Source organism: Aptenodytes forsteri, unplaced genomic scaffold (genome assembly GCF_000699145.1).
Source record: "Aptenodytes forsteri isolate BGI_AS27 unplaced genomic scaffold, ASM69914v1 Scaffold87, whole genome shotgun sequence".
NCBI lineage: Eukaryota > Metazoa > Chordata > Aves > Sphenisciformes > Spheniscidae > Aptenodytes > Aptenodytes forsteri.
The window spans coordinates 2,820,775-2,845,488 of record NW_008796041.1 but is presented as its reverse complement, the minus strand read 5'-3'; the positions used below and the strand labels follow the sequence as shown (position 1 = coordinate 2,845,488).

Genomic DNA, 24,714 nt, shown 5'->3' with positions numbered 1-24,714 from the left:
TCAGAGACCCTCAGTTTCTGTACCTTGGTGCTTTTGCTGCCAGGCCCACATGGGATGCAGGCCTCCCTGCCATAGACCTGGTGGATGGACAGGAACGTGTTGGCCGGACACTCCTTGCACTGGCTGGTCTCCTTCTCAATGTAGTGTCCCGTCGGGCAGGGCACGCAGGATGAGCCAGACTGCTCAGAGCCCAGCGCACAGGCCCGGCAAGAAGAGGCAACTCCATCCACTGCGTTGGTCACCGTGATGGAGTAGATCTTTGCCATGTCATTGATGAACTGCCTGCTCTGGAACAAGAGCCGAGGAAACCACCCTGGTGCCATCGCACCATTGTATGTGGACACTAATCACAGGACTGTGCACCAGGGCACTGATTCAGGGATCGAATTATGCATGCACCTGTCTGTCAACATGGATGGTTTATCCACAGCTGCCTCCCAAGGGATGCTATATGGTGACAGCCACTCACCCTTTACAAGAAGCCTGTGAGCTTCAGTGGAGGGCAAGAGCTGTGGCAGTGTGTCCAAGGAAAGCTATGCTGTAAAGCCCTGTACGTATAGTACTTACATCTTGGCCCTCGTTTATTCTCTGAAAGGCCCAGGTGAACGTGAAGGAAGCGTTTTTGGAGATGATGTGCGTGTAGGATTGTTTCTCTTTACTTCTTTCCCATGATTCCACCACATTGGTATTTTTTCGATTAACATCCTATAAAATGGCCATAAAAAATTAAAAAAAAAAATAATGTGGTCATACTACACTAAACACTAGTGGTTTATAATACAGAGATTAATATCTATAAAGGACTTTACAACTGCATTTAACATTTAATAAAGGAGAGCAAACACATTTATTCTCTTTTCCATCACTGGCAATTTTTTAATTGAGAATGGGTGTCTATTCCAAAAGATGCTCTAGTTCACACAACCGTTAAGTTCGAAGTCCTATAGCAGGTTATAAACGTTATGAGGACAGATTCAGCACAGTTTTTCTTTCAGATTTGAAATTCTGTTTTTGTATAAAACATGTGGGTACCAGAGCACAGAGAGGGGAAGGCCAAAATTCAAAGAAAAATTGTAGTTTCTGCCATTTTCAGATACCCACTTTGTTGGTGTCTCTAGTGAAACAGAACTGAGGTCAATAAGACAGCATTAAAGTTTACACAAGAAAAACCTGTTCAATTTATGTTTGTGTTTCTTATTCTCCATCAGCTGTAAACGTTCCAGTGAAAGATGCTTTTTCTTTAAAACAGATTTCTTTAAATTATCACTAAAGGCAGATTCTTTTAAATTACCACCTAATTTCTGCTTAGTTCTCTTTAAATTAAAAGCAAATTCCTTTAAAGTACCACTAAATACAAAAAAGAAAGAACCAGCTTCCCTTTGCAATAGCAGGGGCAAAGGAGCTGTCGCAGATCCAGTTACCTTCCTCAGCTGATGGACTGTCGATAACCAGGTGAGGAAAGTAAAAAACACGGCCCTTTGCTTTCCCAAACAAATGTCTGTCTGCTGCCCTACCGATTCTCCAGGTCGCTGGCAGGATCAAGAATAAATTTCCAAATTTTCTGTTTCCCATCCCTCTGCCCCACATCTTGACTTGTGACTCTATTAAACTTCTGGAGGCTAACTCGACTGCACGAGAGACACTGAGAATTTTATCAGTCGGTTTAACACAGGAAAATTTGGCTCTTTGGTGTCCAATGATTCTTTTAAAATAAACAGGTAACCAAGAATGGTTCACAATTCACGTGGTGGAGGAATTTTGCTAGGTCATTCATCAAATCCTTCCTGCAAGGGCACCGCAGATATTAAACTAATGTCATATTTAATCTTAGTCATAATAAACCAAGTGCAACTAATCACACCTGTGTAGAGGTATTACAGTGACATGTGGAATACCAGGCTCAGTCCTCAGTCATGGAGAGAGAGGTCTCACTTACCGCCATAAAGTACAGCACACAATCTGCTGAACAGATGGTCTCAAAAATAAAAGTAATCCGTCCTAGTTCTGACCCAGTTGCTCCTGTCACCGATGTCGGAGGTCTGTTTAACAGGGAAGGAACGAAACATTTACAAGATGCTCTCCAGACAGGCAGCAGTCAATCCTTCAAACTGCTTTTCGTGCAGCGGGGAAACCATCAAAGTCCTGTCACATAAAACCTGCCCTCGCAGAACTGCGGAGGCCAGGTTTGCACAGCGGCTCTGCACTGAGTATTGGGCACAGCAGGATTATTTTTTAAGTGTCTGACTTCTTTATGGTACAGTTCCCTCCTTATAATCAACACCCAAATTTTACCATATTGGTAGGGAATCTTGTCACTTAAATGCATTACATGCTTTAAGTGATTTACACCGATTTAATTGCATCTACCCTCCACTGGTGGGAGACGCTTTCAGGAGTTTCATGCAAACCAGAAGTATTCAGGATGCTCCCCTGCAAAGTACTAAACAGTAAACAGCAAATTGCGACACACCGAACTTTTCCACAGATATGTTTTTTGCTTCTCTTTTATTTTCACTGCTGTTTGCCCATGCTGTAAAATAAAAGTCAGGGTTTGCTCATTGGGTGTAAGAAGTCACAACCCCCCTCAGCTGAGATACAGGAAAGGAAGGGCGAGGTTCATTTTGCCGTACCTTACCTGTCTTAATAATTGACACCTCATCTGAGCTAGGAGTCTAAGCTCACTCTTAAAAAAGAAGATGCACAAGCACCTCAAGCAGCTCATTCACCCTGAGGGTCCAGGAGAGGTGGCATGTCCTGATCTCCTGCGGTGCCTGCATCACTCCACTGGCTCCAGGGGAAGCACAGAATGTGCCGAAGCCACGGTGCACAGTAATGTGGGTTTCTGTAAAACACCTTCAGGGCACGTGCCAGTATGCACCCCATAGCAGATTTATCTGGTTACTTTGGGATAATTTAGAAACAGAGGGGTAGGAATATCTTTTCTCAGTTTCCAGACAGCCAACCGGCTGGCATCTCGGACTGAAGCAAACACTGCTGAAAACCAAGGTCTTACAGAATCATCTGCTGCAATGGGCTGACTGGGGACACAGGAATAAAATGCAAGTTTCCCCTTGTCTCTCATTCAAGACATCATTGCACTTCAGAAAGGAAAACTCTGTTCATTCCAGGGATAATGTGAAATAGGTGTAAGAGGCAGAGATAAATGAGAAACAGATGGAAAAAAATCCTGTTCCTTACTTAAATCCTGGGATATGCAGGTTCAAGATAAGATAGTCATTGTCAGAGCCTCCTGCCCCACTCTGGATGTGATCACCAGCCACCTCCCAACCTTCACAGGACAAAAAAAGAAAAAAAAATTCAAGAAATGGATGGTTTCTGGGTCATATGGCCAAAACAATTCTGTTACCACACTTTTTTAAGCAATTCAGTATTTTAGTACCTTTTAAAGATGTCTGTTATGAACTATAGAGCAGTATAACAACGCTTTTGAATGAAAAATTTTAGTAATTATATGAACTGCTGATTTTATAGGCAAATGTCACCTTGAAATCAGCAAAGCAAGTGGAATTCCCTGACCTGTGGTGTGCAGCTCAAGGGGGATGATCCATCTGATCTCTTCCAGCCTTAAAACAGATGAATCAATGAATCTATGTGTTAAACGTCATGCATATATTTCAGTGCCCCTCTGCTCAACAGGCATAATTCAAAGCTTGAGTTACATCAGCTTGACAGGGCGGATCAGACTGAGGAAAATGTCTCAGAGAAGGCTGGAGGTGGGAGAAGTCCCGAACGGAGCCATTTTCACCAGTGAGCTGTGACTGCTTTCTGCTGCAATCTTAGCACATGTGCAGAGAGAAAGCTTTGAGTGCTAAATGAACAAAGATCACAGACTTTAATTAAGTTTTCCAAAAGAATTATGTGTGACCTCAAAGGGCATAGTTATCACAAAACATGAAAGGAGATAAACTAGAGAGAAGTCAAATAGTTGGGTTTTTTTCAGTGGGGATATTCATATGCATCAAAGTCTATGGTGGGATAGGTCCTTGGCTGAGGGGACTTCACAAAGGCTGCAGCTCCTGCCCTCTTCTGGTATACAAGAGATTTTTTATTTCTTCTTTGTGATATTGTGACATTGCTTCCTACAGGAAATTTCAAGCCTGGTGCAATCGAAGAAAAGGGGGGAAACTGTGTTGTGACTCACGTAGCAAAGAGCATATTCATTTTGATGAGTGCTCCATTACAACAGTGATCAGCGCAGGAGAAAGACAGGCAGGTAACAACACAGGGAGTTTGGCTCACCGTTCATCCCATCGCACTTTGAGTTGCCAACATTAAAGCAAGACGTTTTCATGTTGCCTGGCAGGATGTTCCACCACTTGTACTCAAACCCAAGAGCTGGTTCAGTCCCAGCAGGGCAGGCTTTGCACTCTACAGGGCGAGAGGGCAGGAAAGGAAATCACACGGCCAAAGCGCATCTCAAACAGTGTTTTAAAGAACATAGGCATTACTTTTTTACTCTCTGGGGTAAATAATGAGCAAAGAAAATAATCTATTTCTTTGTAATTAAACAGCCAAAGACTTATCAGGACCAGAAGAGTGGAAACGAGACCAGCATTTTATAAATTGCAGATCATAATCTAGTGGTAAGTAATCTGCAACTGATCCCCCAAGCCACACTTCCTTTTTAATGGCTTCAGATGAAGGTTTGATCATACTGGCAAACATGAGTTCCCACAAAATGCTGTAGGTGACCACTGGACCAATACGTCCCAGAATCAACAAGCCAGAGTTTAGGCTAGACAATGTTGGCAGGGTACTCATCTGACAGTGCTTAAAATGAGATTTTCACAGGGCAGAACTTGGCATGGACAGGAGAATGGGTGAGGAGGAATTACTGACTGTAAAAGTTCTGATTCCCTTCTCAGAATCCCTTGAAATAACCCTCAGGATGTTTATATCAGCCAAGAAATGCATCCAGAACACAACAGGTCAACTTAGAGCAGCAATCCCTGGTAAGAAAGGACTTCAGAGAGAAAACAGATATCCAACTCACTCTCTCCAATGTTATTTAATAAGTATTTTATGCAAAATGAACTCTGGCTTATGATGATGTGTCATTAAACTAAGTCACATGCAAGCAGACAACTGCTTTGGGGGTCACAAGCAATTTTTTTGTGGACTCCTACCCTGTGTCCCATCCGAAAATGTGCCTGGTGGACAAGGAGTACAGGAAGAGGAGGCGTTGTTGTAAAAGCCAGGATTGCAGGGTGGACAATCCTTCCTCTCTCCAGAAGGAGGTAGTGTCAATGCATCAGGGAGATCCTCTCTGCAGATCTTGGGTTCAATCCATTTGTACATGATCTGAGTCTGGAAGGAGAAGACACTGAGCTCACATGGTGTGTTAGGAAGCTTTAGGATTAAATGCACCAATCAAGGTCCCCCTTGTAAATGAAATTAGGGTATGCATAAAGTTTTAGGCCAAAACCAGACCTTGCACATCCAGGACAATAAAGAGAAGAGCACAGAAGGGAAACAGAAGTGACTGGGTTCACAGGAGATTCCGAGATTTCAGGCCTTAAGAGCAAAGCAAAAATGTGAAGCTTAAAACAATTACTACTGTTCATTCCTATTTATCTAGTGGATTTTCCCATGAAAATGTTTCTGAGGAACATCAGATAAATAATTCTAACAACTGCATAAGCAATCTCTGCATTTTAACCATAATAACCCAAAATATAACTTCTGCATTATAAAATCCCTTTATTGGGAAGGCATCTGTTAGCAGAGAACATCACAAATCCTGCATTTTCTCCATACTGGCCTGTTCTTTGGAAAGTCCTCAATTTCTCTCCAGCCACTTTCATCTACTGAGCAAATGCCAAACCACACAGGAACTCTTCCAGCCCCTCTCCAGTCCCTCCACATTACATAAGGAGCAGTCTATGAACACTAACATGAGTCAGTCCTTGGTGTTACCATATACAACGGTTATCACCTCTCTGACATCACCTCTTTTTGACGAGACACAAGTTTTCCAACTTCAGGAAAAGGCTTAGGTGAGATGCATCACCCATGGTGTTGGGTTTCAAATTTCATCTGTCTTTGGGTCTATCCCTGAAAGGGTTTAATATCTCAAGACAAAAATTAATTGAGTTCCAGAGCTGAGAAACCCAACTGGCAAGACTTTAACCTGGCCACAGCTCCTTCTTTGGGTACTTCCACCCTTTAGTCCCAGCAGCGCAATCAGGGATCCTTGAGGCCAGAGGCATGGGTACAGAGGTTGACAGGGGAGATTTCACCTTATGAATTTGGTTCAGGGCCCTGAGCACAAACCCCTGCCATCCCGGGCATTGAGTTGCTTGCACTCAAGGTTAGCCCTCTGATAACACAGAGCTGTTCAAGAAGTATTGACCAGCTTTGAACCTGTTTGAAAAAAAAGCTGGAAGAAGCTTCAGTGCAGGCTCAGGCCTCGGCTCCTGGGAGCTGCAATTAAGCTGAGGCTCTCGCCCTTTGTCCCTGCCTGCGCTGTGTTGCAGCCACGCCTGTGCCAGGTCACGTACCCGGGTTGATCCACACCCTGATGGACCAATGGACTTGATGTCCCAGCTTGACATTGGTCCTGCCTCATCACTATGGACTTGTCATGGATGTTGGGTCTGCTTTGCTCACTGTGCTCAGGTACTGTGGTACTGCTCCTGCTGTCAGAGTGGCATCTGGCTCCCTGCCCCTTATGGATCAGCCTGCCCTTGCTGCTCCTGCACACTGACAGGATTTTCTAGAGTATTGCTCCAGAAATGCTTCAGCAGCATCAGGGTGCACAGCATTTAAAATAAAAAGGATCAGAAGCTGGTAAAGTACCTGTGCGGTTGCCCAGAGCCCAGACACACTGTACACACTGAAGTAATCCTACTGCATCTGAGCAGAGAGAAAAGAGTCAGAGAGTGCTCACAGCCACGCAGGTGAGGGTTTCTAAGACTAGGGCTGAAGCAATCAGCCTGGGATTTTTAAAGCAGTAGATGGGTGAAAAGTCAATAGGAGTCAAGTGCCTAAATCTCCTGAGGCCCCTCTACACGTGGAGTGGGAACAGCAGAAGGGAGACAACAATCTCATGTCCAGTGAAAAACCTGGCTGATTTTAGTAAGCCATAGATCAATAGGCCTTCAGGCTGGTGCTTTACAGTCACTGTTCACCTGAAGATGGGCTGCAGAGTCAGGCGCTCTCATTGGACCGCATCACATGGAGAGATGGCTGGGGAGTACAGCAAACCTGGACTGATTTCCAGAGATGCAGAGCACTAAGTGGTGAAAGCAGTCCTGAAAACCCAGCCAGTATCTGTGCGTCTATGACACATGTTGTTGTTGCACGTGGAAGATGAAGGGTGTCTGCAGAAAGACCCACTTTGTATTCTGATGATGTCCATCAGTGAAGGCAAAGGCCATTGAGCAGGCAGGAAGAGGGTCAACAGCAGGAGCTTATTCAATGCCAGGGAGCCTTGAATTGCACAGAGCAGTGACAGGGTAATCCGCAGGAGGCTGCAATTAGAGCAGTACCTGGGGGTGCAGCAGTGAACACTGCTGCTAATTCCTCCAGTCATTACAGGAAGCTAACAGAGCAAGAATCAGTGAGTCAAGACCAGGTTGTAGAGCCTGCCAGCTCTGGGGCTAAACTCGCTGATGCTTTGTTATTAAAGCACACAAACTCTCAGCTGCATTTTGGAACTGGCTGACCAGGAGACTCCAAAATACTCCATCCTGCCAGCAAATATTAGGCCAGCAACCTACAGGTACTATGGATTTTGACTACTTGTCAACCTATCCGGATCTAAGAGAGATGGAAAAAGGAAGAAAAGAGACAAAACAGGCCTGACCACATGTCCACACCTCTGTGAGCTCCATATCCCATTAAACAGGAGTTTCTTCTCCAAATCCCACCAAAATCCCTACGTGACTGCTGGGACAAAGGGCAGGAGAGCTCCAAAGCCAGGCTGCTCTATCAGCAGGTCCCTCTGTGAGAGATCCAGTAGATCTAAGATCTCTGGGTAAAACAATCTACCGAGAGTCCAGGTGTTCCGAGGCACCCCATGAGATAAGCACATTATTAGCAGCTAAGCTCTGCTGCTGCACATGAATACTCCCAGGCTATCTATATACCATTATTTCAACAGATCATGGGCTCTTCTTTCATGCTAAAACCAAGGGACATGATACACATCATATCTATGCAGCCAAACGCTCTGCCACCTGCAGTAGGTATGGTCATGTTCCTGTGCCATGGTAGCACCTGAATCATGCCTGGGCATTGCTGGGACAGGGCAAGTTGTCACAAGCCAAAAGAATGCCAGGAAAGATTGCTAACAGCTAAACAGTAGGGTTTGTTCTGGGACGGTACTTCAGCCTGTGGTCCAACCCTGGTTTTTTATGAGCATGGAGGTAGCACCAATGACACAGTCAGACCAATCATGAGTACAAGGAGCTCAGCATTTCACAATGACAGATCCCTTAAGCAGGCCCATGACAGGTAGATTCTTACAGATGAATAAACGCTGGAGAGAAAGCAGCTAAAGGACAAGCCCAAAGCCTCAGAGAGATTCAATGCTGGAAGTGACACTGGGAAAGCAATTGGGAAAGAGATTCCTAGAAACCCTACCTTGTTTTCAAATCAAGAGGTCACAATAAGCTCAATGATCTTAAAAATAGTATCATGCCTTCTACTTACTTTTCCTTCCTTATCACACGGGGTATGGATCTGGAAAAAGTCTTTGTTTGTGCATGGAGGACGCTCTATACATGCACTGGATCCCTCATCTAAAATGAAAGGGTGAGGAACAGGATGTTAAACTATCAAATGGCCCCTGGAAACAACCATAACGAGCTTAAAATCTGGAGATTAAACTGAGTCAGCAAAAAAATACAAAACAAGAATGAAAAATCAAACTCTTAATGGAGTCTACATGAACCTTCCCCTGAACTGAAGGTGGGGAACACGGAAAATACCAGCTATGCTTGTACTGTCACACTGAAATTCATTGATTCAGTATAACCACAGAGTCACCCAAACCCTTATACCAACCCCTTCACCTTCAAGCAGTAATTTGTGTAGTTTGCCAAGCACGGAAATATGTTCTCACTTGATAAGGAACAAAAACACTTTAACCCATTAGAAATTTCCTTACAACACTGGCCCAATTTTTCCTCTCCCCAGATATTTTTGCAAAACTCCCATTCCCATCCTGAGCACAGGCACAGGTCCCCACTCATTTGCCATAGTCTCTGATAGCAGCTTCTGTGGTCGGTTACTGATTCTTCAAAAACTTATAAAACAACTACAAGGAAGAAAACTGAAGACATTTTGACCATGAAGAATGGATCTTGCATTACTGTGTTATTTGATGATCACCAGCTAACCACAGCTGGGAATGCAGAGGACTTTGGGGACTGGGGTTTGCAACTAGAACACTACATCTTCTAACCACACAGGAGGCAGGGACGGGCCAGGAGAGGATTTGGAAAAGAGATTCCTAGAAACATGACAAGTCTGAAGGCAGTGATGAAGCCAATTCAGGTCACCGCCAACCAATAACACAAATTACCACGAGAGGGCACAGCATGACTGTTATTATCCTTCAGAACTGCTCCCTTTGAGGGCATAAAGATCTCCATCCCTTCATGTTAGCACAGATGACCTTAGCCAAGGTCGATTGTGGCCCGTTATGTATATATGTGCCCTCTGCAGCTTTTGGGAAGCCCCATCTTCCTTTCCCCTATGCATATCAACTCGAGACTAAACTTCATTGTTGGATAAAACCATTCTCACATCTGCACACAGGAACAGCTTATAACCTTACGTACTCAGACTCTCCTGGTTTTGCTTAACCCATTTGATTTACGTACCTGCATAATACATTTCTTCTTTACACTTGGTGCACTCTTTAGCTCCTTTCTCAGAATAAGTATTTCTTGGACACACCTGGCACCCAGATGAACCTGGTTTGTCGCTGAAGGTACCAGGCTTGCACGCGAAGCATTCAGATGTATATGCAACTCCTGTAAGGTAAATTACAGATAAAGCACTGAAATACAGAGAGGTATGCTCCATAACTACTGCCCACCTGCTTATGGGGGAAAGCAAGCCAGGTGGGTAACACAGCTTAAAAATCACAGGCTTTCACCACTCTAGACACTTTGGCTTTGCTGACTCTTGATTTAGGTCTTTGCTCTTCAGTGCAAGTCTGGCCTATGTAAGAACCTTATATGACACTCCAAGTTTGATTACACTTAGAACAGGACCAAAAGAGCAATACCACATTAATTAAATTACTTAAATAGTAATTTAACTGTCACTGTTGTGAAATATACATCCATTTATCAGTGTTGAGAGGCTTAGCAATAAGCATGGTCTTGCTATACTACATTAAAGAAAACCTGTTTATTCCTTTTTCTCTCTATTTGCTAAGGCAGTCTTCTCCAGTAGAAGGCACCATTTACCAACTAAATTAATTTTTCAGCCTTTCCCTGACTGGAGTTTTGCTGTTCTGTTTCTGCACTTTAGAGGAGGAGACAGGGGACAAGGGTGCTAAAAAAGCTACTTTGGTGCTGTAGGCACACCAGTAGAAATGGCACTTGGCAAACACTGAGACCAAAGAGTGAGATAAGACCTAAGCGGCAAATATCACTTACCTTCAATTGTGATGTTTTTCACCAGAACTGGTTTTACTACTTTGGACCCCATGAGAATCCCTGTTGTTCTCCAGTATAATATATTGCTACCTGATTTCAGAGTTACCTGCAACAATATGCATGACAGTTAGCGGACATCCCCTCACCAAGAAACTGTTTTATTTCTTATTTCCATTACTCATATTTCTTGAATCCTCACAGCAATCCTGGCTTTTCCTAAGCTGCTTAGTGAGTCAAGAAGTAAAGGGGACACAGCTAGGCAGATGCTGTAGAGACATCTCTAAGGAGTGCCACAGTGGGTTTAATAAAAAAAGCTGCTCACACCCCAGTTTTATGGAAAAACACCAAGAGCTGCTTCTGACTTTGTTGTAAGCAGAACTGGGAAAAAGCTGTTCCTGCTTTTATCCAGCTACCCCTGGCACTCAGGAGCTTTTATCTCTAGCTTTATGTTCGGATACAGTCAATCAGTTTGTTTTTAAAGCCTTGAGATACACTTTTATAAAGAAAGCCAACACGACCCAGAGTTCAAAAATCCAGGCTCAGAAGTGAGTTTTGTTTATAGGCTTTAAAAATCAAGCTCTGCCTGCTTCTAACACTACAGCATCATGATCAGTAAGCCAGGCACAAACCATGAATATCCCCAGCAGCAGTCCTATCCCTCCTGCTCATTTCTGACCCCAAGCAGCAGATGAGATGCAGAAAACAACTCAGTTTCCAACTGCTTTGACCTACTTGCCTTCACAGCATGGCTCAGCATAACCCCCGTGCTGGCACAGGAAGGGTGCTGGGTTGGTGGTATCATGGCTGGGATAAGGAGGAGGAGGAAGGCAGGAACACTTCTTTCGCCATCAGTGTTGATGCCTGCTGCCTTCAACTCACCTGTGTAACTACAGTATCACTCTACTTACTGAAAGCAGCAGGTTTACCAAGACCCTGCCTGGCCTGCAAAGCTGTACCATATCTACTAGCCCAGTACAAGACACCTACTGCCAACACAGTGATACTGGCCTGAAGGTGCTATATTTTCACACAAGAAGAGGGATAAACTCTACCTGCACAATGGCCCAGGATAATGAGATTTACAGCAGTGCTGTACACTCCTGGCAGGACGACACTTTTTGTTCACCCAGGATAGAGTCCAAAAATTCAGCAAAGCGGAGATACAGCATATTGCATATCCCAGTCCCCAAACACCTACTGTCCCGGGGGGCAGAGGAGAGCTGGGTTACCGCAGGTAACAGCAGAACTGCAACTATATTGAATCAAACATCATGTTGTGTGGTGTAGAGATTATTGAATCAAACATCATGTTGTGTGGTGTTGCACCCAACATCAGCTCTGGTGCAGCAGGACTAGCATGCTGAAAGCAGAGGCTGCAGCAACTGGAAAACTGGGCTCAGAGAAGCCACCATGGTAGGATTTGCAATGCAGACAAAAGCCTCGAGGAGAGCCAGAACAGTCATCTCACCTATCTCGTGTGTCTACATTTCAGCCAGGCATCCAAGCAACCTTCGTAGTCAGTGGAGACACTTGCACATCCCAGATGATGAGCTCAGATGGCACCATCTCCCGTGCAGACACTGTCTACATCTCTCAGCTCACCCAAGTCGATGCCCTGGCCTTGGACCTACCCCTCAGCCCATGCCACTCATGCCTCCTCACCCAGCTCTCCTGCCTCCCAAAGTGACTCACGTGGGGCTTGCACCTGAGCTAACAGGCACTGCCAACCAGAGCTGTCTCGGGAATACAGTTTCTCCTCCAGGGGCATAAGCAGACCATGGAAAACAGAGACCAGGCTGCTGTCTATGCCAATAGAAAGCCTTTTTCTTCTGGCATAATGTCACCTATGCTATGCCTTTGCCAGCATGGCTCTGGGAATTAGGGTATGGTGGTATAGTGGAAACCAGGCATCAGCATGAGATAATGAGTTGGTCTACACATGGTCCGTGCACCAAACAAACTCAGCCAGCTGGGTCACAGGCCAGCCAAAGGGCTGCCGCTCCCAACGTGGACATGCTTCTATCAGTGCTGTGGGAGCCACCCTGGTGCTGACAGCTTTTCAACCAGGTAGGTCACACCGGAGCACAAGCTGGGTGCAGTCCAGCTCTTCAGCACACATTTGAGAATAAAATGCCCGTCCTGCCTGCCTCCATATACACACACTGCTCGCACCGCTCTGCTGAGCAACAGGGAATAATCTCGTGCTCTCATGAGCAAACAACTGTTGTAGAAGATTTCAATTATAATCATGCAGAGTGACTGTGGCATGTGGATTTGCATAAATCTATTTAACTTCATAAAGCACTTGATTCAAAGCCCAGGAAAATCAATACAAAGTCTTGCAACTATATCATCTGCTTTGGGATCAGCCCCTTAGAGATCTCGGTGGCTTTGCCCACAATACTAGGCAAGCTGGGCTTCTTCAGATACATTCACAGGATCTGGCCCTTGTTTGCTCTCTGCTCAGAGGAAATCACAGATATTTATAAATGAAAAAAAGCTTCATGAAGGAATTTTTTGCACACTTACAGAATGAGAGCCCCATTCCCCATTGTCTGTTAGCTTCACCCACTTGTCTGCCGTGGACTCCATCTCTTTGCACTGGTCATTTTGTATCTGTTAATTAAAAACACAAGATCAGTGACCATAATCAGATGCATCTCTCTGTCAGCATAATGACTGCTGGCAGGGAATGATAAGATTCAGCTTTGTTCCTGTTGTCTACATATTTAGGACAGCAGCTGCCTTATTTGTGGGGAAAAAAAACCAACAACTTTCAAAACCTGCTAGCAGCTTAGCAGTGCCTCCAATGACCACCTCTGATGCAGATGGAAAAAAAGAGCAGGAGGAGAAGATCTCAGCCTCGTCTTCTTGCTATCTGGTCAGACTCAGATGCTGAGCATCTTGTCTTAGCTGCCTCCTCCTTCTCCTGAGCCCACTAAGACCCAATTCTCTAAATTCCAAAGGCCAATCGAAAGCCAAGGGCTTCTGAGTCAGAGGGGAGGTAGGAGTGGACGGGCCAAAGCTAGAAGACAAACTGCTTTCTCTGCAGCCAGTATCTGCTATGTCTTTGGCTCCCTGCCATCTGACCTCACTAGGGATGAGAGTAACGTTATCAGGGGAGAGGCAACATGCCATGGAGAGTCTGCCCTGGCAGAAGTGTGAGGTTGATTGTCCTTCACCCAGGTCCAGCACAGCTCAGCAGCCTTTCCTCGCAGTAGGGTTTGGTGCATGGCCTCACAGTGGTCCACTTCCTTCTTCTCATAACTGTCTTCTCTGAAGAAAAAGTATTAAGTCCCTTTGAGGCACAAGTTCAATTACTCAGCTTTTATTCCACCAGGGAGAAAGGCCAGTTCAAGACTTTCAGAAGACCTGGGATCAAGCATCCTCCTCAAAGTTGCTCCACGTCAAGACTGGTCGCATAACCTCACACCCTTCAAAGCATCTGTGCATTTAATTCCCATCTAGATCAAAAGCACTGAGGAAAAGAGGTGAGAAGAAGCACCTAAGTATAAGGTAGATCCCTAATTATCTTGTGCAATCTGAGCTACAGCGTCTTTGTGCCTCAGTTCTCATCTGCAAAAAGGAGATAAGAATATATAGTCTCTTCTCACAAGGTGTAAAGGGCTTCAATATATAAAAAGAGCCTGGGAAGGACAGGCTGCAGAAGCACTGGGTATCTAACAAGAAGCATCCACACTTACTTCCCACGTTTGAGGACATCTCCTTGCTTACCCTCAGACTGGCAATGCAGCCACCTGCGCCTGGAGAGCCCAAAAACTTCACCATTTCCCGGCAGCCTGCAAGCCACTGTCACTGAAATGTCACTGTCCAGAGCTCAAGTGTCATTGTTAAATATATTTAAGCACAAAGACATGCTGGAGAAACAAAATGGACTTTTAGAGGATTGTTAAATATGGTTTCTCTGCAATACTGAGGCTGACTAGGAATTATTTACATGAGCATTTCTATAAAGGACTGCACCACTCACTGCTTCTTGAACAGGGAATGATAAATTTAAGGTGAATGAGTGGGATATGGATAAAAGTAATATTCAAAAAGCCATTTTCAAAGCCAGTGCTCAGAGAAACAATATATTTGCTCCATTGCAGGAGTAGATCAGTCAGTCAGTCAAGCAACTGGAGCTAGAATTCATCATCCTGGTACATTCATCTGACAGCAGAAAGCATATTTGCTGCTTTCTCCCCATGAAGAAGGCAGAATGGTCTAATATAAAAGTGAAATGGTTAAATATTATTGCCTGCACTGTCTGTTATCAAAGTGCAATAGATTGCACTGATGTAGCAGCAAGAGGGTGCCTCCAGCAGGTTATTTTTGTCTTCCTTTCCCATCTTTACTAAGGATAAGGATACTTCACACTTTTCTCTGAGCTTCAAGAAACATTAACCAACACCAGCTAAGGCTTCGCACTCCTGTGAGATACCACGAGCTGTGTTTTTCAGATGAAAACCAGAGCTCACCAGACAGGGAGAGAGGCAGTAATAGAGGAGGTTGAAAAATTCCAGTCATCTCCTGCTCTCAGTTGCTCTCTCATTAAGTTTTTTTCTGTCCCAAATGGCAGATACAACATGTCAGGGAAAGCAACCTGTTGGTGAAACCTTCCAAAGCATCTCGGTGACGTGGAGGATCTGCACCACACTGCAGAGCTTGGTGCTGGCAACCCCCTGCTCCTTGGACCCCAATCAGTCCATCCACGTGGGCAGAGCAGGGCTGTCCTTCCCATTCGGGTCCCTGCTGATCAGACTGTTTTAGTAATTTGGGTACAGCGCGGTGCAAGCCCAGCCAGGCTGCTCCCATTTCAGAGCTAATGACCCCCAATCCCTCCATTTCACAGTGTGGATGTGTCCTCAGAGCCTAATTCCTACTGAAAGTCATCTGAATTTTTACTCCTAAATCTCTTTGGAGAACTGTTGTTTCTGGGTTGTTTCTTTTGTTTTGTTTTTTTTTAAGGATCACCCTTTTGTCTCTTCTCCTGCTTTTCTTTTCATCTTAATTGCTACAACCTAAATTGACCTAAAACTAAAGCTAAAGTTTCCACATACTAATACCTTGGAGCACCTCAGGTTCTGGATGTCTACTTTGGAAGAAGTCTTTTTAAACGTCAAGTCCCTTCAAAGGCATCTCAAGTCAAACACCCCCAAAATGAAGCATCTACCACCAACAGTTGTCTCGTTAAAGGCTGGGCTAACAGGGGCAGTCATGACCCCCAATGGAAAAATCCCAGTGCATGGTAGAAAGGATCAGTTTAGCATGAGTTTTGAAGCTGAAATATGCCAAAAGGCAGCATAAATGACAGAAAGAGAAGAAGATTTTTTTTATCTTGTTCAGCAATAACAAGCTATGAACATGTGGGTAATGTAAAGGGAGGAAAAAGCTGTTTCAACTGGTCTTTATCTGGATTGAATTTTTACAATATAAGGTTGGATTCACCATATAAAAGGCCTTACAAAAAATTCAAAGAAGATGTTGTTGTCAATATACTGGTATTCGAAGAAGACAGAACCGGATTTCTTCAGGTGCACAGCATAGATGAGAGAAACTGTACAATCATCCCTGTTCGACTCTATGTAATTCCCTCGAGGCGTCCACGAAGAGCTGATGAACATAAACAAAACAAGCCTCAGCTGAGATCACAGACACTGAGGAGACTTTTCTTACACTACATGTTACTTAATAAAGAACCCAGAATCCCACAATAGATAACTGCTGTGAATTTATAACTTTATTACTGGATTCCCATATATTCATGTAAATATAATACTTTTCATTAAAACCGTGCATGGGAAAAGATATGGTACTAGAAATTTAGGACCCAGCCTACATAGGAAAGGTTTATTATCCATAGGTTCAACATACTTTCAATTATACTCACGAACAGCCTTCTGCAACCACCATGGGTCTCTAAATAGGCTGTGAAAGTACCTTTTAGCCACATTTACTATACCATGATCCTGGAGCTTTCCAGCTACAAATAAGAGCAGCTCCAGGCTGGCCTTAGACTCACTAGCTGCTGATGAGACCAAGGAGACCACGGTGATGGCAAAGAGGTGGCAAAAAATTTTGCCTTCCAGCCACTCTTGTTTGCCATTACTAGGGCTGGTTACCCTCTGGGGAGCTTAGATGAGTCATTAAGCTGGCTTTGTGCTGCTGAGCCGTCTCAGGTTTACCCATGGCTGCGTAACCCAGATGCAAACAGAACTTCTTACTTGTTGCAGCTGTCGGCTTTATTCTCAGCTGAGCCAACCGCCGTGTCCATGAAAGTCGCCACGTTGGAGAATCCTGCCGGCAGCTCATCCCACTCGTCAAACTTGATCCCACTGCCCAGCGAGTAGGTCCCTTCTGCACATTTGCTGCACACCTGGTTCTTCATCTCCAGGTACTCGCCAGAGGCACAGGAGAAAGCTGGGGAGACAATCATTTCCAACATATGAATGGAGAAATTTATCCCAATTAATTTCCATTATTTTTTTGCCACTTAATTAATTAAGAGTGAACTGTCATTAGAGGAATGCCCCAGCCCCAGGAACACAAAAGCTGAACTACTAACATTGGCTACAAAATTGAGATGTTCACCAGTGCCTGTTTTTTCACCGACGCAGCAGCACTGAAACCAAATCTCAGATGACGGCTCCTGATTTGCAGCTTGTCTCCATTGGCAAAACAAGATTTCAGAAACGAAATGTCTACCCACAGACTGTGTCCAAAAGCAATTTGTGAAAATGAGGACTTGTAATACACTTCTCCTCACCTTTGCTCACCCGCCTGTTATACCTTGAACTCAATTAAAATCACCAGCACCTGAGAGCCAGAGCAGACTTGTCTCACCCACCTGTATGGTAGCTAAGAAGAGTGCACAGCAGCACGCTCACTGTAATATTACACTACAAAACTCAGTTGAGAGTTGCAGACCTAATCCAAGGCTCTCTCCACATTTGTCCTCACATGGGCTGCCTACAAAGCCTTGAACGTCTTGCCTGATAGACCAGGTGGTCTTGGAAAAGATCACCAACGGGCCTGTGTCTTGCAAATGGTGATCTTTGACTGGGGTGATATTAGCATGCTGAGAAAATAAACACTGGTTGCCAGCACAGCAAAGACAGTACTCAAACATATGTAACTAGGGAAAGTATAATTTAGAAGGAACGTTCATAAAGTGATTTTTTTACTGATGTCTTTAAAATTACTTTCTCCAAGTAACTATATATCCCTTGTTCCAGTCTTATCACATCTCTACCTGCTAAGGGAAGAATACTCCCATTATATAGAGGAAACCTGGAGAGCAGCTGAAGTTCTGTAAGCCCACAGAGCCCCGTGTCTGTGTCAGGAATCGTAACTCCTGCCTGGATGCTCATTTCAACGGCAGACCATCCCGCTTTCCCCCAGCCCCATGCTGTACCATGTCCTCTCTGAGACTGAACATCCTGGATGGAAAACAAATGAGTGCTTTCTGCAGAACATAATATTTCCTACGTTGCTTGCAGATTTTTAAACTTAACTGTGCCAGTCTAGCCAAAGCAGGATTCAGAGCAATGTACACAACTTGCATCCCAAGAAATGGTAGGATTTTTCACTGTTTCACGCATGCCACGTTGTGCGGTGACAGATATTTCATACACTCACTTTGACAGACATAAACTTACTAGCCTGAGAAACTGTAGGACGAGACCAGACTGCTAGCCAAATGGTGAAACTGGCCCAAAACAACTGATGCCAGTTGAAGTCCCAGCATATGCAGTTTTATAGATGTGCTGATGTTTATCTAACTGCAGAAAAACGTTTGACTGTGAGTACTTTGCTAAAGACGGGGCTGTGTAACACTAATTTCCATCTGAATCCAACTGCAGTTCAGGCTCCCATTTCCGTGCTGGATCCCGCAGCACTTTTTTGTCTAATTGTCCTTGATGGGCAGCACTGGAATGCAGATAAAAGGTCCATTTTGATGGAAAGATCTGCCAAAGGGACATTTTTCCCTCTTGGTCTGATCAGCATACTCTGAATTTGAACCAGTGGACTTCAAGCCAACAAATCTGTTTTTCTAACCCCATCACTCACTGGTGATGGACCAAGAAAGAAAGTGGGCAGGAGCCTAGCAGGGACGGGTGCTGGGGTGGGTGTATACAAGGAAATTCCGCCGCAACGGATTTCCGTGAAAGACTGACAGACAGGCAAAAAATCCACCCTCAGTGGGGGCAAGGGGTTTTCTGTTGGCAGTGGCACATGATAGAGTGGTACGGCTAACATCCCATCTGTCTACCTCTGCGACCTCACTCAAGCCATAGGATGTACCTGCAGCTGAGGTCAGAAGCACAGCTTTTTTCAGAGACCCGGAGAAAAGTCGCGAGCACTTCCCCATGTGTCTGAACTGAGACCACATGTTGTACAGCTTTTCACCCTAAATGCATACAGGTGTCCTGACTCATTGCTTTAGCACTATTAATTAATCCTGCTTTATTTTTTTTCTTTTGAAGGGTGCAGAGAGAAGCCATCAGGAAGGGAAGTAAAAAAGCAAGCTCCCTCATGACATATTCAAATCCTTTAACAGTTTCAACTTTTTTTTTAAGAAAGTTAAATAGCAAGAAATGGAGAGTGCTGCCTAACCACACATTCCAGATTTGTGAATTTCAAATAAGGAGTCAGTAACTGTGAGCAATTCGCTGCCATAATGAAGATGCAGAAGGCAGCAGAGCTTCCTCTTCCATTACAGTGAGGTTGAGCAGAGATTATTGCTTTAACCAGACTAATATCCTTTAACTCCTTGCAACCTGATCATTTTAGAGAATAAAACGGTACAAGAAATCAGGCAGGCTGCCATGCAGGACACTGCCATCCATCGCTCACCCTCCAGGAGAGAGATGAGCCTTTTTCTTATTTACGTGAGGAATTACCTTCTTTCCCTTTTCTAAGAATTGTATTTCAAAGGCAGCAGCATTTCCCGTCAAAACACATACATCTGCAAGCAAACTAGCTTTGAGCATGCCAGCTGCTTGCCAGGTTCAATTTGGGGCTGAATGTGGCTAATGGCAACACGAACCACTTTCGACATTGGAACAGATGCATCATTTGGTCTCGTTCCAGGCAGTCGGGAGCGGCTGGAAGGGGATGGGGAGAAAACACAGTGTGTGATGAGCACGGAGAAAGTCTCCTCTCCTAGTGTCACACAACTTGCTCTTCCAGCAAGGGACCAAAAGCCAGGCCAATCCCTCTTTAATCTAAGCGGCATCAATTCAGGAGTCCATCCCAGCTGGAGACAGGCAGATTGTGGCCATGCCCAGAGACCCTGCAGAGCAGATGTCCCCTGCCATGGGCCAGGAGGCACTTGCCCGGGGTGGGGACAGGGCACAAACAGACGATCCGTCCCGGGGCACTGGCGCTTTGCCTTGCTCGTGGCTGCTCCATCTCACTAAGACGTAGCTGAGCACAGATCCAGCGCTGACTAGCGACCGCTTGTCCACAGAAATGGTAGACATTATCGCAGCACCGCTGTGTTTGTGGGGGTGACACATGCAAGGTGCTGTCAACAGGAAGGACAGCATCACCACATAGGAGGTTAAGGTGCGATGTGAAGTTTTGGGAATCTAAATCATATATTTTAGGTGTGTGCTCTGATTCGTCTTCCACTAAACCCTCCCTCTTGCTTCAGACTCCAGAGGGAAAATTAGTCCCCTGGCTTAGAGGTAGCCTTTGTGAACGCTATCTGCCCCCGACCCCAGAGCCCATTTGTTTAAGCATTTGATACTTAATTTTCAGAGAAAACATCTCTATTGAATAACTCCTTACATGCCTACCCTGTTTCAGAAAACAGAACTAAGGCTGCTAAATCACGTAGACAATTCTGAAAATCTTTTCCAGAATTGACACTATTGATCCTGTTTGGACATCACTATTCCCCTCCCTCTCAACTGCAAACTTTCCTGTTACACCTTTCAAATATCAGTTTGGGTGCTACACGCCAACTTACGCAGAGCAACACACATTGTGAAGACTGGATTTGATCTTCTTTCTTTCTATGAAAAAACACTGTGAAACGCATTAAAAGGTTTCATGGCTTGCCCCATCATGGGCATTTTTAACACTGGGAGAACATTTTCAGAGGCAGTTAGGAACAGCATGACATACTGTGGTGCTGGATACACTGATGCCTTCAGTAGCTCCAGTGAAGTCGATGCAATTATTGGTGATTTGCAGCTGTAGCTTTCTTAAAATAAATACAGAAGAAAAAAAAAATGTTGTGGTTTGTACAGGCGATCAGTCTTGGTCACAAAAGATGCTGTAAAGTACTGTTAGACAGACACTGCCACAGGCAGCCACACACATTCATACATGCATGCAATAAAGCTGACACCGAATTCACTTCATAAAAGATTAACAAGAACTACAGTACTAATACCCACCGAAACCATTGTATGAGTCTTGTCAAACAGACCTCATTTCATTCTTTAAAAGGATTACAGGTCACTTGATAAAGGTGACTGAGTGGATATAATAGACTTAGGGTTTCTAATACAGTTAACTTAGTTTTGCATGTCATTCTGATGAGGAAGGTAGTACCACACAACACCAGTAAGGCACATCTTAAATGGATTAAGAACTGCCTGAGTAACAGATCTCAGACAGGGCTGTTGGTGGAAAACCATCACTGAGCAGGGAGGAAGGGGGCAGTTCTGGCTGCCCCGGGACTGAGTCTGATGGCTGTCCACATTTTTATCAACAATCTGCAGGCAAGTAGAAAAGGAATGGTATTAAAATTGGCAGGTAAGAGACTGTTGTCAAGCCTGAGCCCACTCAAAATCAGTGTGTTTTAACAGAGTCAAAGGTAAAGACAAGCCACTGAAGGCAAGGAGTGTCAGCCCTGCCTGCAGAAGGCTGAAACGTATCCCCGAGAGCAGCAAGCCTGAGGGTCGGAGTGGACCCATCATTCATCAAGAGATTCCACTGTCAAGATGTGCAAAAAGGCGCTAGTGAGATCTGTGGATGTATTTAGCGGTAGAGGTAGAGATGTGTGGGGTGAAACGTGTGTGTTACAGGCAAGATCATTCTAATACTGAATGTAGTTGTGATTCGGCATCTTTAAGAGGTCAATGCAAAACAAAAGGACTTTAAGTGCTTTTAAAATTAGGAGTAATGTCTTGTAGTGAGAGATCTGAAGTGCTCAGTCTATTTAGTTTATCAAAAGAAGACTGAGAGTCAATTTGATTAATATATAAGCATCTCCAGGGGGAGAAAACACAGGATCCTACTGGACTCTTTAATCAAGCAGAGAATTGCATAAGAAGAACTACCTTCTGGAAGCTGAACCCAGACAAATTCAGATTGGAAATAACACACACATTTTTAATATGAAGAACAACGGATTGCTGGAATAATCTGTCAAGCATGTGACGGACCCTTTGTCTCTCAAGTGCTTCGTACCATAACTGGACACCATATGGAAGAAAAGCTCACGCCAAATACAAATTATCAGTCTCAGCATCAGCCTAACTGGATGCATTTTAATGGCCTGCGAGGTCAAACTAGCGAATCCAATTAATCCCCCTCCTCTTAAACTCTGTGAGTGGAGAGTGATGGTATCTTACCTCCCTCCTGGGACACACCATGGATGTGGGGCATCCTGAAGCAGAAGCCCTGCCTACTGTGTAACCACTTCCAAGGAGTGTTTGCAATAGCTTACTTTGCAGATCTGATAGCACTTTACAATCACTTTGCAGACATGGAAACGGCTCCCTAGAGGGCAAAACAGACCATAAACAGGCTTGCCTCATTTGCCCTTTGACTGCAAGGCTCCAGGGTCACATTCTGCCTTTTAGTACAGCTGTGGCCCTCTCAGTTATTTTGGTGGACTCAATGTTAGTAGGCACATTTCTCTTCTAGTAACTGATCCTAACAATCACACATTGCTTAACTTTCTGATGCTGGGGGTCAGGACAGGCTTATCGTGAACACAACTAGACTGACAGAGTAGATCCTCACATGTATATTACAACTCAACTACTTCTGAAGTTTGAAACCTGCCTTTAGAGTGTTTTCTTATATCGACTATCTCCCAGATATTGCCATGATGTGAGAGGGATTTGTGATTTTACCAGAAGGTTAATCAAAGCTGCTTCAATGCTCTGCATCCTCCAACACCAAACTGTTAATATATTCAGTTGCCTCCTGGCCATGCAGCCCTGGCCACTCAGTCTTACACCTTCCTTCAGCTAGCTTCCCATCCCACACCACTTGGACCCACTACTTCTGCCTCTATCATTCTTCTCAGCAGTCGTTTTTCTCCAGGCATTTCCCACTTATGATACCTAAAACTATTTCAGTTCTGTTTATTCTGTTGCCACTGAGCACGTGCACGTTCATGTGTATCCTTCTGTGTCCCCCTGGCTCTCAACACATTACAATTTAAAAAAAAGACACAGGACTGGATTTTGCTAGATTATAACAACAGTAGAAGGGGGTAGCAATGGAGCAATTCTACCTAAACCAGTGAAAATACACAGGAAAAAGAACCTCAGACACTGGCTTTCCATCTTTCCCCCCTCCATTCCTATGTTGTTCATCCAAAGCCCCACTGCCTGGGATTCAGGTGAGATGCTGCCATGTCCTGCAGGCAGAGTCTGGACTGAGCTATCTCAGCCTCCCATGGGCAGAGGTGAAAAATGTAACTCAGAAAGGAAATGTGAGGTTGGCAGCATCCCGCAGCTGTCCCTCTGAACAGCTGCTGGGTTCAGCAGACACATACCACAAACGTGGAGGGGAAGATGTGGCCAAGGACAAGTACATAGAGGCATCTGTTCAGTGATACCCTGGGACATTGGGGTCCACACAACATGGAACAAAGGACCAACCAAAATACGGGATGAGGAAAAAAAAAGAAAGCCAAAGGACAAGAGGAAATCATTGCTTCATTATTAATGTTTCCTATAATCTCAGCCAGCTTCAGAATGTCTTCCGTGAATAACTTATACGAGGTTTCTCCAATAGACTGTGAATAATTGATGTTCGTTTTCTTCAGTCATTATACCCCAATGTGTTATCAGGAACCAGACTGAATCTTAATTTAAGAAAAAAGTCTGTCAAGGCTGTTTAGGCTTGACATGTGACCACACTGAAAGCTGACATAACTTGCGGAAGAGTACCTTCTGTGGAAGAGACCCTTCCTTTTCTTAAGAGTAAATAATTTTTCCTTTTATCCAAGAAATTACAAAATAAAGCAACACTTTTTGCAGTTCACCTCTTTGACGGGAATAGTACCATTTTCCCTAGCTGGCCTGGCACATAGGACAGTTTTATTATCACTTTTATTTCATCATTTGGATTCTGAAAGGCGTGGATTTGGAATAGAAATACTCAATAAATCCATGAAAGTGTGGCATAGAGTGGAGGAAGGCAGTCATCACCAAGAGGTTAGCAAGCACATTTGCTGCCAGGGTTACAACAACCATCCTAATGGCTCAGCACTGGAGATGGCAGGAAACATACCTCGAGGTGAATGAGTAGCTCTCCAGGCCCCACTGACTCCATCAGGCCTATTTTGGTTGCTTACCAACCAAAGTGTTCAGTGCAAATGGCTTCTAGTGCCATTTGAGATGTCCTCTGTGCGCGCGCACACACACACACACACACTGTGCTTGCCTCTCATCCCTTTACCAAGCCATAGCAAATCTCAAGGTCTTGCCAGTTGCTTTGCTGTTGAAAGAGAAATCAGTGACTCAGAGGAAGCTGTGTTTAACTGATTCAATTACATCGTGTACACAAATAGGGTGAAGAAATCATCAAAAGACACTAAGGCCAACCTTTCTCTTGGAAGTCTCAATATACACATCAATATGCAGTTCCTGGTAACTGTCTCCAGGAATTAAACTCTGTGGGTTCAGTGCAAACACTTCTGCTTTTTTATTTACCTAAAAGAATTTGTGCTTCAAAAAGCCAACAATGGGACCTTTTCTGCAAAGACAGTGTATTGCTCATGCATAGAGGAAAAAATCTGGAAAAATTACTTGAAAAACTGGGGTTATCTCTCAGGGTAACAATATGCATTAGGAAAACATCCAGATGGAAATGCCAT

General features: G+C 44.4%; 1 protein-coding gene across 1 annotated transcript in view; it reads right to left on the bottom strand.

The window, feature by feature from the left end:
* Positions 1-24,714, bottom strand: part of KIAA1324L (KIAA1324 like) — a 49,225-nt gene that overhangs the window by 15,290 nt on the left and 9,221 nt on the right. The window contains exons 2-13 of the mRNA XM_009285516.1: positions 16,865-17,060; positions 16,106-16,253; positions 13,167-13,253; positions 10,638-10,743; positions 9,852-10,004; positions 8,677-8,765; positions 5,148-5,328; positions 4,261-4,389; positions 3,199-3,289; positions 1,937-2,039; positions 568-705; positions 24-287 (exon numbers count right to left, since the gene is read on the bottom strand). Of these exons, the coding sequence (XP_009283791.1) occupies positions 24-287; positions 568-705; positions 1,937-2,039; positions 3,199-3,289; positions 4,261-4,389; positions 5,148-5,328; positions 8,677-8,765; positions 9,852-10,004; positions 10,638-10,743; positions 13,167-13,253; positions 16,106-16,253; positions 16,865-17,028 (1,653 nt within the window). The 5' untranslated portion in view covers positions 17,029-17,060. The remainder of the gene's footprint in view (positions 1-23; positions 288-567; positions 706-1,936; positions 2,040-3,198; positions 3,290-4,260; positions 4,390-5,147; positions 5,329-8,676; positions 8,766-9,851; positions 10,005-10,637; positions 10,744-13,166; positions 13,254-16,105; positions 16,254-16,864; positions 17,061-24,714) is intronic.